The sequence below is a fragment of the Dermacentor albipictus genome, chromosome 5 (assembly GCF_038994185.2).
Source record: "Dermacentor albipictus isolate Rhodes 1998 colony chromosome 5, USDA_Dalb.pri_finalv2, whole genome shotgun sequence".
In the NCBI taxonomy this organism is placed as follows: domain Eukaryota; kingdom Metazoa; phylum Arthropoda; class Arachnida; order Ixodida; family Ixodidae; genus Dermacentor; species Dermacentor albipictus.
The window spans coordinates 158,204,258-158,219,184 of NC_091825.1; the positions used below are offsets into that span (position 1 = coordinate 158,204,258).

The following is a 14,927-nucleotide window of genomic DNA, read 5'->3' on the forward strand; positions in this document are numbered from 1 at the left end:
CCAGAGAGAACGGACATCCCGTGGGATACCTGTGTGCTGAAGATCGTGCACAATATCGCGTGGTTTTGCAGCGCTCCACAGCGCATCTACGCCTGCCACGGCGGTGGGCAGCAAAGAACACCGGCACGAGCCATATGTCCGACAGCGCGTTCCTAGGCGCATGAGTGCCGCAGAATCGACGCCGCACTCGGAAGTGCCTCAACAAGCGCCCAATGTCATCAAGCCGGCGACGCTAGTTTTCAACGCTGCCCTACCTTCCAGCGCACCTTCAGTGAATATGGCTGAGACAAGCGAAAGTCAAGCCAAGAAACCATGGTTTGACGACGACAAGACATCTACCTATGAGCTAAGTGAAGGTGAAGACATAGACTGCGATGAAACGCCGTTCTCCTTGGTATCGTATAAAAAGAAGCGGCCCGAGGGAATTCCAGTTGTTTTTCGACCCTCACAGGATGGGCGCAACTTCTGGCAAGTGAATCCAAACCGTGCTGCGTCTGAAATTGTCTCCGCGGCAAAGGAAAAAAGTAAACAGAGATGGGAGTTTCTCTGTCAACGTTACTTCAGTCTCATCTGCAAGACATCTACTGTCGATGAGCGAAGTGGCTGGTTTGGGAGTCAAACCATTCATTCCGGCATCTTATGCCAAGAATGTCGGCAAGATACGCCATGTGCCAGATGAGTATACAGAAGAACAACTGGTTGATTTCCTGAAGGACTTTGGCGTGACATGTGCCCGCCGTCAGGCACGCTACAATCACCAAGAAGATGGAGCGGTAGAATCACGCCCTCTGAGAACTGTAATTCTCCATTTCAGAGAAGATGAACCAATGCCGCAACAAGTGCATCTAGGTTTCATGAGTCATCCCGTAGAAGAATATCACGGCCCTGCTCTGAGATGCTACAACTGCCAGAGATTTGGACATTTATCGAAGAACTGCAGCAGTCCACGTCGCTGCAAGATATGCTCAGAAGACCACGACCATTCAGAGTGCAAGTCTGTGTGTCAGCCAAAGTGTGCCAACTGTGGCGGAAACCATACAGCTTCCTTCTCCGGCTGCCCTCAGGGCAGAGCTGCCTCAAGGTTGCGCAGACATGAGTTGAAATACGGAAGGCTGCCTCCTCGTAATGTGCCCCCACCCAACCTTGATGCTGTAAGATGCGCGCCTCCAACTGCCAACAAAGAGAAAGAGCAAGTGGTCAATATGAACTATTCTGCAGCTCTAAAGCACTCAGGTCGACAACGTTCTGGCAGCGAGCGACACGATCCACCTCCAAAGAACACTACTCATCTTGCCCAGGCTTCGAGTGAACTTCGCCGACCTTCTAAACAACGACCTGTGCCATTCACACAGCAACCTCACCTAACATCTGAGCGACTACCTCAACATTCGCCTCAACCACATCTGTCATCCCAGCGACCATCTCAATCACCTCTTCAGCGACCTGCTTCGAGCACACATGGAGCTTCAGCGTCGTTTGGTGATTACGCGTCTTTACCCGTGGCACAGATGATCCTGCCCATGCTATTCACAGCTCTGCGTGCAATTCTCAGTGCCATTCCACACGCAAACAACCTTCCAGAGGTAAAAGCACTGCTTTGTATGGAGTCGTTGGTGCTTTCACAAACACCAACTGCTCCACTGCAGGCTTACAATGAATAATAGTTATAACAATGCTTTCATATTTCAGTGGAATGCTAATAGCCTTTGAAATAAGTCAGCTGATTTTCGCAAACTACTAGCTCAGCATAACCTTCCTGTTTTATGTATACAGGAGGCAGGCGTACGAGATGACTTTCGTCTTTCGAACTATGTTATGTATAAATCATCGCGCATTGCTGGAAGTAGCAGAGCGATGTTATGCGTGAGAAAAGACCTGCCGTCCTATTTAATACAGCCAAACAATTTAAATATACCGGAGTTCGTAGCATGCAAGATATCTTTTAAAAATACAAGCGTCACAGTGATCAGTCTTTATCTACAATGTTCGAGCAAAATATCAGTAGACAGCTTGGTGAATGTGTTTGGTATCACAAACTCACATGTGCTGGTTTGTGGGGACTTCAACGCACATAACGTCATCTGGGGCAGTGAATATAATGACTCCCGTGGAATCATTATAGAGTCTGCCGCAGAACAAAGTAATCTGATTGTGTTCAATGACAGCTCTCCAACGTTCTTGCGGAGGTTTCGTTACTCAAGCTGTATAGATGTTTACGCTCTGCTTCCAAGACCTTCTTGATGGCGTTGAATGGTCAACGGACATAGAAACGCACGGTAGTGATCATTTTCCGATCCTGGTAAAACATCGCCTCATACGGAGTGAGGGGACCCGCCGCTACTCAAAATATACTAATTGGCAAAGTTTTCGGCACCATTTAAGTAATTCATTGGGCGAAAATCCTAACTTTCAAAGTTTTGCAAATATTTTGTGTGAGTCTTACAAGATCTGCACAAAGTAAGTCAATATTCCGAATGAATACGCTGCGGTCGACGGAGAACATGAATGCCTCAGAGCAATTAGAAGGCGCGCAGAACGGGCTTACCGCCTCAGTGGAAAGCTGGATGACTACAAGAAGGCACAGAAAGTTCAGTCAACTTCGCGCAGACGCTTGCAAAAATTAGGTCCGAGAAAATGGCGAGAATACTGCGCGTATTAATAATAATAATAATAATAATAATAATAATAATAATAATAATAATAATAATAATAATAATAATAATAATAATAATAATAATAATAGCATCACTGTAAAAGTTACATGGCGCTGGAGCCTAGCAGACAGAAGCTGCCAGTTCTATAGTTTGACACGGTCACTGGGGCCAACATTCGCAGCTTCATAGTCGCGAGTAGAAAACCTACAGAAAATAATGAAAAGACAAGCGGGCATTAAACAAATGTGGTCAATATTTTTTTAGTAACACATATAGGCTTGGTAAAATCTCAGGAAAGGTAAAAACGGTAGAAAAACTTGGAATGAATAAAGAGTATGCTGAAAACATGAAGGAAAGCATATGAACTAAGGCAAACAGAAATTAGCTCCCTGGATAATAATAATTTGTACCTAATTTATATACTAATAATACTTACTCTTAAAATAATATGTGAGGTGAGCTTCGGCCCCTCCAGCCACCCTTCCTCCTTTTTATTATGAACGGCTTCCTCGGAGAAACGGCAACCAATGGGATGTAGCAGCGAAAGAATAAATAAATAAATAAATAAATAAATAAATAAATAAATAAATAAATAAATAAATAAATAAATAAATAAATGTGGCATACGGGTCTACGTTTGCACCATGGCTTGCTCGAGCTAACAGGATATTTTGGGAAGTGATCGGGAAGCCTTCAATTTCTTATTGAACGCTGTTACAGTTCACAGCGCTACCACAAAGTTCTGGGTGCGCATCAGGTTCTGCATTGCCTCCAACATTGTGGACGTTCCACTATTGTAACGCACCATCATCTCGAAGGCCGTCCATTTGGTGCAATGCATGTTGCAGCACGTCCTCCGACGAGCGAAACACGCCGTGCACGAGCTTAAGCGCATAGAAAAAACCGATCTTGTTCCTCTGAATTGTAGTTACAGCGTAAAAGGCATGGATAGCAGAGATCCAACTCCGAAACACCCGTTACTATTAGCCCATCAGTGACATGTGTAAAAATTATTTTCGCTTTCCATTCGGTTTGCCTTTCGTCATAGGCTCACTCAAAGCTGTGCGACCACTATCACTGTGATCGGCCACTGAGCGGGACGGGCAATAATAAATGATAGAACGGGACGAAGAGAGGGCTTACACAATTCGGCTCCTGAATCCTGATACGAGATAGCGGGCGCCGAAGGTACTTGAGAAGAAACGCCAGGCGAACATCGGACACTACCTACTAGCGCTCCTAACACCCATATTCTGAAATTGCATCTTCATTTAAAGCCCACGCTTGACTTGTCTAACATGTCGCCTTGCATTACTGTGCCGAAGGCACTCATTGCATTTTTTCGGCGCGTTCATGACAGGCCTCATTTAAATCAAGTCAGGCATGGGCTTCAAGTTACGACGCATTTCTGAACACGGAGGTCAGTCTCTTGGGACCGTAATCATTATGAGATTAACATGTCGACCTACCGTGCCTCTGAGAAAGAAAAGACTGGAGAGGGCAAAAAGCAATCCGTGTTCGTGGACCTTCCTAATCACGGACACTTTAGATAAGTGCTCAATAATCTTGATTTCATGAATAGGTTCGAAACGCACGGCTCGTTGTGTTTGCGGCTGCCGAATTCGCTGGTGTCAGTCTGTTTTTTCTTCCTTTCGTTTTCTATTTTTAATCGTTAAAATAATTAAATCACCTGCGGCATATGATTGTGATGATAATGATTATGCGCGTTCAGAACGGGGCTTGTACCCACTATATCAGGGGTGGGCCAAGAATTGGGTGGTTGTATGTACAGCTAATAAATTCAGAAAAATGAACTTCAAAAGGTAAAACTGCGAATAAAAGTAGTGTGTAATTGAAAAGTGAGAGCAAACAATGGGCGAATATATCGCAAAATAAATAAAAATAATATCCATTGAACAACTTAGAAAGGGAAGAATTTAGAAAATTCTAAATAGGAATAGTAACGAAAGTAAGAATCAGCGCGATATACTTCTGTTGCTAAAATTAATTAATGCACATGCGCTTTCAAACAGATACCCGTGGCTAAATCCAGTGCTGACGCCCTAGGACAGTTTGTTTGTTGGTCCTCTGGCACTGTAGCTTATATCCACTGTGGGGGAATTGTCCAATATGCGGGAGGACAGAGCTGGCGATTAGGGTTGTTTCTCGCGCTGCCCTGATTTCACGATGGATCTGTACCTTCTCACCCAAATGCCAACCTTGCTACTTCTGGAGCTGAATTACCTGAAAAAGTGGACACTGTTTCCAAGTGAAATGTACATTTAGGCGACCAATTTGCAAATTATCACTAATTAACATTTTAACTAAAGAATTTAGGGCATACATTGTAATTTACGACTTGTTCCCGGTGAGTTCGCAAGGCATATATACTTAGAACGAATTCCTCACGCCGGAGAAGCCCACACACAAGCTCCTTCGTTGCGTGTGTTTGGGAGGTTCCAATTGCATTCGTGACTATAGCTATGCTCTGGAAGGCGCATGACACTTCTGAATGACTTTTTTTTACTTTGTTGATAACCATGAGAATGCCGAATTTGTCTCCATCGTTGCGCTTCCTTTCTCTGTGTCATCATCGCCACTCATCCAGCCTTTACATCCCCGTTCCCCGCTCCCCTTATACAGAGTAGCAGGCTAGTTCAGGCCGACCTCTCTGCTTTCCTTCAAATAAGTTCTCTCTCTCGTTCTCTGAGGATGAGGATGATACTGTTTCGAGGCATTTGTTCCCAAAATGCGCAACTAAGTGCATTGGTGTTACAGTTATTTCCGCCGTCTGATCCATAAAAAGCCATTTTGTCAGAAAAGTAAACGGTACGTACAGTGCTCAGGAATTCAAACTTTATAACCGGCGCGCGTGGCTGTCGGCGCTATCTTGCGCGACCGGTTTGTGCAGGGGCACCGAGCTGATGCGCTGTGGTATACAATAAAAGCGAGGGCCTCTGTGACGCATTGTGACTGCGTTTAGCCCCCCCAGCAGTCGCCCAGCTCTGAGCTGGGTGGTTAGCGGCCGTCATTGTCCGCTCTGTAAGTATTCGTGCCTCAATTTGCGCTAATCTACCATAAGTATTATACAGCACTCAGCGGTGGTGGGCCGATTATCGCGTTTGAATCGCTGGGGACTGTACGCCGGTGCATCTGCTAAGCACGAGGTGATGCGACCTATGATGCTCAATAGCGCAACGCTTAGCAGCCGCTAAGCCACCGTGGCGCGGCTTTGCCACCACTCCCAGCAATCCATCTCGAGGACCAGAATTGTCATATCTGCCACAATGTTACTTTGAGAAAGTACTGTAAGCTAAAAAGAAAAAGACAAAAAGAAGAAACGGAAGAAAAAAGCAAAGCTCATTCTCATGTGTTCACCAAACATTGGTGGCACACTCGTTCAAATTAAGCACTAATAAGCAAGGTTAAAAAGGCACGCAGAAAAATTTTTTGACATGCGCGCATTCAATCTGCATCGTGGACCTTGGCTAATCAGGATAATCCAGGACAGAATTTATGGCCTATACTACTAATCTCTTTTCTCTTGTTTTGTTTAATATATATGATGCGTTCATTGCTATATTGCCTTTTGCTCTTTTCGGCGCGTGAAATCCCGACATCCATATTTTCATACACCTGATCCTACTGCGCCTCGGTTTTGAGTACTCAGCGTTCGTTTTGCGCAATGTCAGCCTGCATGAAAGATAATTTATATGGTTCAACAATTTTGTGCTCACGTACAATAGTTTGCCATTTTGTGGTGTACATATATTGTAATCTGATGCGTATTATATCATATCAACGCATTACAAGCGACTGATTTGAATGTTACGTACATTGCGTTGGAGAAGAACGCAACGGCGCTACAGACGAAGCTCCTCATTTTAAAGTCGTCATGACGCTCGGCTTCTTCGCTGAAAAATAAAATAAAAAAGATATGGAAGAGTTGCAAAAGTATTGATCTGGGTCTTTGCGCAAAAGCGAATGTTTTGACGCTGCCTTTGGCGAACGTTCAGCCGGTCAGCTTACGTGCGGCGCCTATTAATAGGCTCTGGCAATAAGTCACTCTACTTCAAATTTTTTGAAATATGTATTGAATTAGAATGATGACGTCATTGGCCATGAAGGGAAGAAGCGAGCATAATTGTTACACTTCTTGTCTGAAATGAACAGGCATTCAATGCATATTCAGAGTCACCATGAGTAGCTCAAAATGAAGTATCATAAGAAAATCACGCAGGCATTCAAAGGTGTGGTCGACCCCAGAATGCAGGTATGAGTTGACTGTTCAATATCCCATCTTTGTGAAAACTGCTTTTAACGTGACAGCGTTAAGGGCCCCGTGTCGCAGAAAATCCGGTGTCGGCATCCGGTGGTCCATCATGCAGCGAAAATTACCGTATATATTCTATACGGCACTAAAGTTCTTCTATCACTAAAGTTGCTCATACCTTGTCTTACACGCTTTACAAGCTTATTCCTCGGAATTTTGAGAATGACAATCTATGATCAAACGTCATAAAACAAAAACCGACAGCCATGCGCTTTATACTAAATCTTCTCACACTGAAATAATAAAAGTGAGAAGCAATAATACAAGATCGGTCCACGCGAGAGGCCGCGTTTCTACCAGAAAGCTCTCCTTCGTGCTTAGCGTTCGCCGCCAGCCTTTCCCGGTAAGCATTACGGTTAGATAAGCTGCAGTTGCCGGGAGGCCTGAGAAGCCGTCAGGGATCTCTGAATGGTATCGCGTTCCAGCCTTAAAGGCAACGCTTAAGCATCCTAGTAATCTTGTTGCTGAGATATATTCATTTCACCTCACATTATCACTCATTAATCATCAAACGATCAATAGTTTGCAGAGAAACCGGCAACAAAATACATGCAGACGTCCTCCAATACACACAAATGTGAATTCATGAGTATTCGAGTAATGACGAACAGTGGTCGAACAAGGAATGATCGCTGAAGCCAATTTCGGTCAGGGCATTCGTCGGTTGCTTTCCTGGCGAAGACATGTGGCCTCTTCGAAGCTCCAGCGACATTCCTTGTTCGCCCACTGTTGATATCTTCAAGCCCTTAGCTTCCTGTGAACTGCGGTCTTGTTTCAATTCGGGTAGCGCGTGCTACAGAGAGCGTGCAGAGATTTGCTTCGTAATTGCTAGTCCTGTGATAATTAAATTGGTCGGTTATTTCCTCTCGTAATCGCTGCGTAGGGCCTGTCCTGTAACCGCGAGAGAGTACGCGTAAAACTGAGTAATAGAACGCTTTGCTGGGCAAGTTGGTTCGTAAATTTACAGGTTTAACAAACAAACACTTTAGATGGGACAAACCTATGCCTTGCGTCTACCTTATGTGTCCCGCTTATAAGGTACTCGCTTGCTAGACCTGCACATGGAATTGCATGCATGGAACACGCTTGGAATGAGCGCTCACACAATTTACACGCTTATATTTCATCACCTAACCGTCACGACAGCCGTATAATTTATTAGAAAACCCAGGAATACATCTTCTTCCACATCTTTCCTCTATTTACACTACATTTTTCTCTTCAATAGTCGCGAAGACTAATTTCCGCACTTCCGATACAAGTCATCATCGGTTTGTCAACGTTCCCTGCTTTCCGGTGTTGGCTACTTGTAACATTCAGGCAGGACTTTGAATCTTCTCCGGTGCATCGGCATTCTCTCTTTGTTTCGCGTTGTGATAAATGCTAGAATAAATGTTGCAATTTACAATAAAGTTGACTAGCTCTCTGGGAACAGTAGTGTAGCTGCATTTTTTAATTTTCTGTTTCCATCACCTTGTCATGCTTGTGTTGTTCTTGCACTCTATAAGCCTTATTTCTCTCTCTATTTTCTCCCTGATCGATGAAATTGATATGTTAGTTTTTTTTTGTTATAGACTTGTATTGACATTGTTTTGTAATATCATCGCATTTTTATTATATTTTCTCAGCTGAAGTTTTGACGCAGTCGGCCCTTTATGTGGTCAGATTTCCCGTATATGACAGCTAATAAATAAGAATATGTAAAGAGTAAAATTTATTTCTGTGTCGGTTACTTTGCAACATTAAGGTGAAAATCTGGAAACATAGTTGCACGCACCACGGCTAGCGTACTAGGCACCGGGTGCTCACACTGCGATGGGCATGGCGTGGCTGTGTAGGCGCAGACTGAGATGAAACCAACCCCGACTCCTCTCAGCGCTTCTGAGGTGCATATGCGAGTGAAGCTCCTGTGAACCGAAGGAGAACAAGGGAGTCAAGGAAAAAAGACATCGAATTTTTTCATTTCCTGGCTCATAGCTTTCGTTTACCCTTGGCAGATGTTGCCCATATCTGCCTTTAGGGTATACGTGAAACTTGGTTATGACAGGAATACGTAGCCTGTTCTAAAACAGCAGAACAGATCAACTCATTTTAACCAATTTCCCCTCCAAATGAGCTTGTTTCTTGCTTAACAACAACCTCATAGTGTAGTTTGCGTGGAAAATATTTTTTTTCGTTATGTGCTAACAATATGCTTAAACTGTACAGACGCGTCCAACACCTTTGGCGAGGTCGGACGATGCCAGGGAACTTCGCCTACTTGCACCCAAAAAGCCACAAGATTTCTGGAGTTCAAGTGCCTTCAATTGACGATTGCCCAAACTGGACCCCACGCTACGGTTACAACTGCCGTATAGCCTTTCCCTCGGCGAAACAACCTTGCTGTGCCGCTTGTGACTGGGAGTGGCGTTCACGAACGCCTACTCCTATCGTTTGGGAATGGCCGAGAGCCCAGTTTGCGACTCCTGTGGGTGCAAGAAAACCATCGAGCATGCCCCTACTGTGTACCTGCCCTCGCTACGATGTACAGCGCCTCTCTCTGCAGGCAACTTTGAACCGACTAGACTCAAGACCGTTCTCCGAGTCAAAGATACTTGGACCGTGGCCCGACCCGTCACTGGCACGAAAAAAGATTCGTGCACTGGTACGATACTTGAAGTGCACCGGCTTAAGAGACCGTTTGTAGTGTTCCTGTGCATCCTCCCACAAGCACTCTGTGATCTCTCTCTCTCTCTCTCTCTCTACATATATATATATATATATATATATATATATATATATATATATATATATATATATATATATATATATATATATATATATATATATATATATATATATATATATATATATATATATATATATATATATATATATATATATTCCCCTCTTTCTATACCCCTTTCCCCCACCCCCAGTGTAGGGTAGCAAACCGGGTGCTCGTCTGGTTGACCTCCCTGCTTTTGCTGTCCTTGCTATCTCTCTCTGTACAGGAGTGTCTCGTGGTAACTCCCTTCACTTGTTGTAGTTCGCTGGTGCTTTGGAAGAATTTGTGTTACCCGTCGTGGTTGCTCAGCGGCTATGGTGTTAGGCTGCTGAGCACGAGGTCGCGCGATCGAAACCCGGCCACGGCGGCCGCATTTCGATGGGGGTGAAATGCGAGAACATCCGTGTACTTAGATTTAGGTGCCCGATAAAGAACCCCAGATGGTAGAAATTTTCGGAGTACTCTACTATACGGCGTGCCTCATAATCAGAAAGTGGTTTTGGCACGTAAAACCCCATAATTTTTTTTAAGAATTTGTGTTGTACCGATATTTTTTTGGTTAAAGGGACACTAAGAAACACCATTCAGTTAGTTTATGCATGGTGAAGTATTTACACAAGTCTCGAATTTGCATTTATTTGGCAGAGCACAGTTGCCTACAAGCGGAGAAAATAAATAGCAAAGTCTGTACTGCTACCCGAAAGGCAACACATGTGATGCAGTATACGACGTCATGAATTTCACAGCGTCTTATAGTATTCAAGCCATTTCTTTTGCACACAAATGGTCACGACCTCCAAACACCGTCCCAACGATAGGTAAAATGCCAGTCGTTGTCACACGTCACCTGCCGCACCCAGAGTATCCTAGCGCTCGTGCCGACATAGGTTGGATTGATCTATTGCGGAAGTGCTGCTCGTAAACTGTGATAACAGGCGTGCACTGACTGGCCTGCATAGATATGGAAATACAAACAATATTTCTGGCTAGCCTTCTGCAACAGAAATTTGCAGTTGTAGAGACAACCGTAGTTTCCAGTGAACTGCAGCAAATACAACAATGACAAAAAATACAGGTTCAAGGCACAGGTTGGAATCTATGTTAAGGGAATCTTTCGCGAAGCGGTTATTTAGGTGTTATAAAACTGAATGCGATGCGCACGCTTATCTTTATTGTCATCTTAAGCAGCGTGTAATCTCACGCAATGTTAAAGTTTTGTGCACCGCACAGGTCACAACTTTGATGTCATGCAATGTTTACATTTATGCACTACACGGCCGTTGAGGCGCTAATGCAGACAGCGGTTTGTGTGAATACAAAGTGCGAGACCTCAACGCAGTGGTGTCAAGAGGACGAAGGCAATGTTTGGCGAGGGAAGAATGGAGAGCAGAGGTTCGAGGCAGCGAGAAGTACGGCGCGTAAGACAGCGGCAAGGTCGACTACTATTCGCCAGCTTCATTCCTTCGGTGGAGAGACAAGCAAGCGAGTGCTTTCGCCGACGCGTGTTTTCTAGCACACATGCTTTGACAAAACAGCAGTCAAGGTCATAAATTCTGCGAGGGTTCACAGAGAAAGCTTCGTTCCATTACGTAACGTACGTGGCGAATAAAGTCAGGCCACGCACATTCCGCAGGATGTAGCGCGACAACAGCGAATATACACTAAATGCATTGGTAACCAAGCGTAATTAACAGAATTCAACTCTCATTATTTTGACTCCTTGATTCCCCATAAAATCTAGGCAGAAGAAGCTATAAAACAGACTAGACTAGGGCGGTGCAAGCAGTTTAAGCTTACGGTTCCACTTGCATGAAGGGTGCTGGTCCAATAAGGAGGTGTACGAGACCACCACGTGTAGAAACCTAATGAAAATGCAGAGATTTTCATACTGAAATGAATAATGAAAACAGTTTCATTGTATTTATGAACATCGCGGAACTCTGAAACTTCGTAAATGTATCAACTAACTAGAAGAACGTTACCCGCTTTCTGGTTAGCTAAATCGTAAAGATAAGAAACGTCGTATGGTTTTGTTAATAACGCCGAAGAAATAATGTAGTCTCTTCGGGAAAATATTTCACGGTTGTGCTTAATGTCTGATGCCATCAGTGACCGCTTCTATAGAAAGGCGGCGGAAAGCCACCTCATTAAAAATAACTATAAATGAACTTAAAGCTAAAATTCAGCGAGAAGCTGGTTTTCAGAGTCGTAGGCGTCTGGTCAGGCCTTATCGGCCACAATACATGAGTACGAAACGCTGGGCCCTTTTAAATTTATCACTGGACTTCCGCAATTCCTGCTTGCTTATGGTAGTCCATTCGCTCTTCAGGTGTAGTTTTCTATGTTTTAATAGAAGAAGAATAAAACTGCAATTTCCGAATTTGATTTTAGGTGGGGTAACACGGCCAAATCGGAACGAACATTCTGGTAGGCATTCAGCTTACGAAAATTTTGTGTTTTAAACTGATACTTTAAACACGGCTTTCACCATGGAACTCTTCATCTGTCTTATGTACACAAGAAATACATTGCATTGCAAAATAAAATTAGCCCCTGCAAAGCCCTTGCCTTTGGGTGAAAATGAGACAGTGAAATGAGACAACTAATATTTGTACGCAAAGGTTATAGATTTGACAATCATCAGATATCTCTCTCATCACTCGAAAACAAATGTCTCCCGCATTGGCAGAGATAAAGGAGGGAAAAGACAAGGGCACCAAAATAAGGCTTCCGTCGCTCTCGTTATCCCTTAATTGCTGCACTAGCCTTGGTCTTACGAATGCAGTACACTTCCTTTAAGGCAAACCAGGTAAAGCCGGATTTTTATATACGGTGAACAACATGTGAATATGTAGTTAGCTTCGAATGGCACCAATGGAGGAAATAACATTTGCTTAACACGAATAGAAAATTCGGCTAAGCCGAGCTTGATGATGCAGCCGCCACTGATTCCCGCTACTGGGCTGCGGAGGCGACTCTGCTAGCTACACGATAAGCAAACAGTGTTCTTGTAGACATGAGGTACTACACTGACGTGGACGACAACATGGAACCTTGCACGGCTGACTTCACCAAAACAATAATTGTGAAGCGCCTCACAAATACTATCTGCAGTGTTTGGGCCCAGGCTTGTGCTCTTTAATCAAAGGTCAGCCTTGGCCACGGATACCACTGGTGACGCTGAACTCGCCATCTATATAGTGAGCCAGAAAAGATCCCCGATGTGCCTCTGCACAATCACTGTTGCTCGTATGTGAGGCGGCTGTTAGAGTGCCGAATAGTTTAGTGCATTTTTTTTCCAAAAATAACGGCTCTGAAGAACTTCTGGGCAGGCTAAGTGGAGTATAAACCCGTTACCCCTTTCACCATTGCCGGATAGCAAACCAGAGGAGCGCCTGGTTACCCTTCTTGCATTTCCTCCATCTCTGCATATTTCTCTCGCTCTGACTGCGCATAGGCTTGGACAGCGTATACACAAGCAATACCTACACAATGAGTTAAACAAGAGTGCGTAAATCAATACTTTGTATCATGGAATTCAAATAAATATCTATCTATTCATGTGATTTGTGATTTTGACGATATTTCGCCTATTCTTATGCGTCGTCAATATTTGACTGTATCTGGAAAAGCATATTAATGCAAGATGTGCATCGCGGCTTGCTAGTAGTTCATTGTAAAAGCAGCGCACCGGCGGACGGAGGACTGACAGAAGAGACAGACACAAGCGCTTGTGTACGTCTATTCAATCAGTCTTGCGTCTGCTGTTTCTACAGCAGATTAGCCGTGTGGATCAATTCTGTTAAGATTTACTTCTAATATGGTAAACAGATTTTCACGGTATCTTCGTGTTAATGTGAGCAAGGAAACTTCTAAGATACAGCTCTTATTAAAGCCCTTTAAATGACCACTGATGCCTATAGGCAACGCACAAGAAAAACACTTCTTTCTTGCCGAGTTACGGTATTGAGTACGACGTTTCGGCTATCTTTGACCAACAATGGATTACAGGCATGAAGTGTCATTTGTTTGTTTAGAAAATGAACACAGGGCGAGGGAGAAGTTCGGCACGCGATTCTCTTTCTTTTGAAAGCACAGTCACGGGAGACGACCAATGCAAGGTCTCCGGCTGTAGTGGTATCACAGACAAGATGGAAAGCAAGCGAAATGTACACCTATGGTTCACATATGACGAGAGCTGTCTGTAGACATTTCAAACAAAGGCTTAGGTCACTTGGGGTCAAGCCCATTTTCAGCTTTCTTCCTCTGGTTTCCTTCCCATTCCTGAAAAAGTTTCCCGAAAATATTTTTTCTATTCATTGACTAAGTTTACCCTTGATGAGATTTACACATTATAGATAGAAAATAGATATTTTTGCTGCTATTTATACGTGCCGTCCTTAAATGGCGAAGCTTTTACTGACAGGTAACTGCTGAAGGAATCCAGCACTGTCTGCCAGCATGTGTAAGGAAGCATATGTAAATCTGGCCAACCCGACCAAGAGACTGACCTCAGAGGTCTCGACTTCATCGAAGAAGTGTTATCTGCGCAAAAAGTTATTGGCGTGACGTATCATACATTAGCGAAATCAGCACAGTTTATCTTGCCTGTTCTTGTCTTCCTTACTCATCAAATATAAAAATAAATAAATAAATAAATAAATAGGTTGGTTGCCTTCCGCGAATACGACGAGCACGTTGCCGCGTATGCGAAGAAGGAAGTGAAGCTCACCATGGAAGTGGCGCTGCCGCATGCGTTCGATTCCTGCAACTATGAAACAAAGCAAACGAAGGAAGGAAACACGGCCATTTATTGGGTAGTCATTAACGTGCATTCAGATCCTGGTCCGCTTTGTTTTTTTTTTCTAAGACAAACGCGACACTCGAATATAATTATTGTCACATCTGCGAGCCTTTCAAAGCGAATAAAAAGTAAAACATACTTTAATTGATGGGACAAGAAATTAGGAACCGTTTTTTTTGCTTCACAGAAAAAAACATCTAATTGTTCAAAATGAATTTTAAGAAGTGTCGCGGTGAGCGTGAGACTCGGGAATGTGATTTATTGAAAGCGAATAGCAACATATTAGTGAAATCGTGCTGCAGTTCTCTGTAATTGTTTGGAATGAGCATGAACATACTTGCAGCGGCTGTTTGAAGAAATGGACTGTGT

The 14,927-nt window shown here is 43.7% G+C and overlaps 1 protein-coding gene and 1 long non-coding RNA gene across 9 annotated transcripts in view; both read left to right on the forward strand.

The window, feature by feature from the left end:
• LOC135916647 (uncharacterized) overlaps nucleotides 1-14,927 on the forward strand; it is a 465,480-nt gene that overhangs the window by 17,053 nt on the left and 433,500 nt on the right. The window lies entirely within an intron of this gene.
• LOC139060214 (uncharacterized) overlaps nucleotides 1-14,927 on the forward strand; it is an 18,810-nt gene continuing 3,883 nt past the window's right edge. Inside the window, exons 1-2 of one of the 3 annotated variants that reach the window (XR_011514679.1) lie at nucleotides 1-1,583; nucleotides 9,196-9,631. Coding sequence is in view for 1 of the 3 variants with exons in the window: in XM_070539221.1 (XP_070395322.1) it covers nucleotides 591-1,583; nucleotides 9,196-9,297 (1,095 nt within the window). In the remaining 2 variants the exon portion in view is untranslated. Of the gene's footprint in view, nucleotides 1,584-5,571; nucleotides 5,697-9,195; nucleotides 9,745-14,927 lie in introns of those variants that run through there. The other 2 variants (XM_070539221.1, XR_011514680.1) reach the window with 2 other exon arrangements.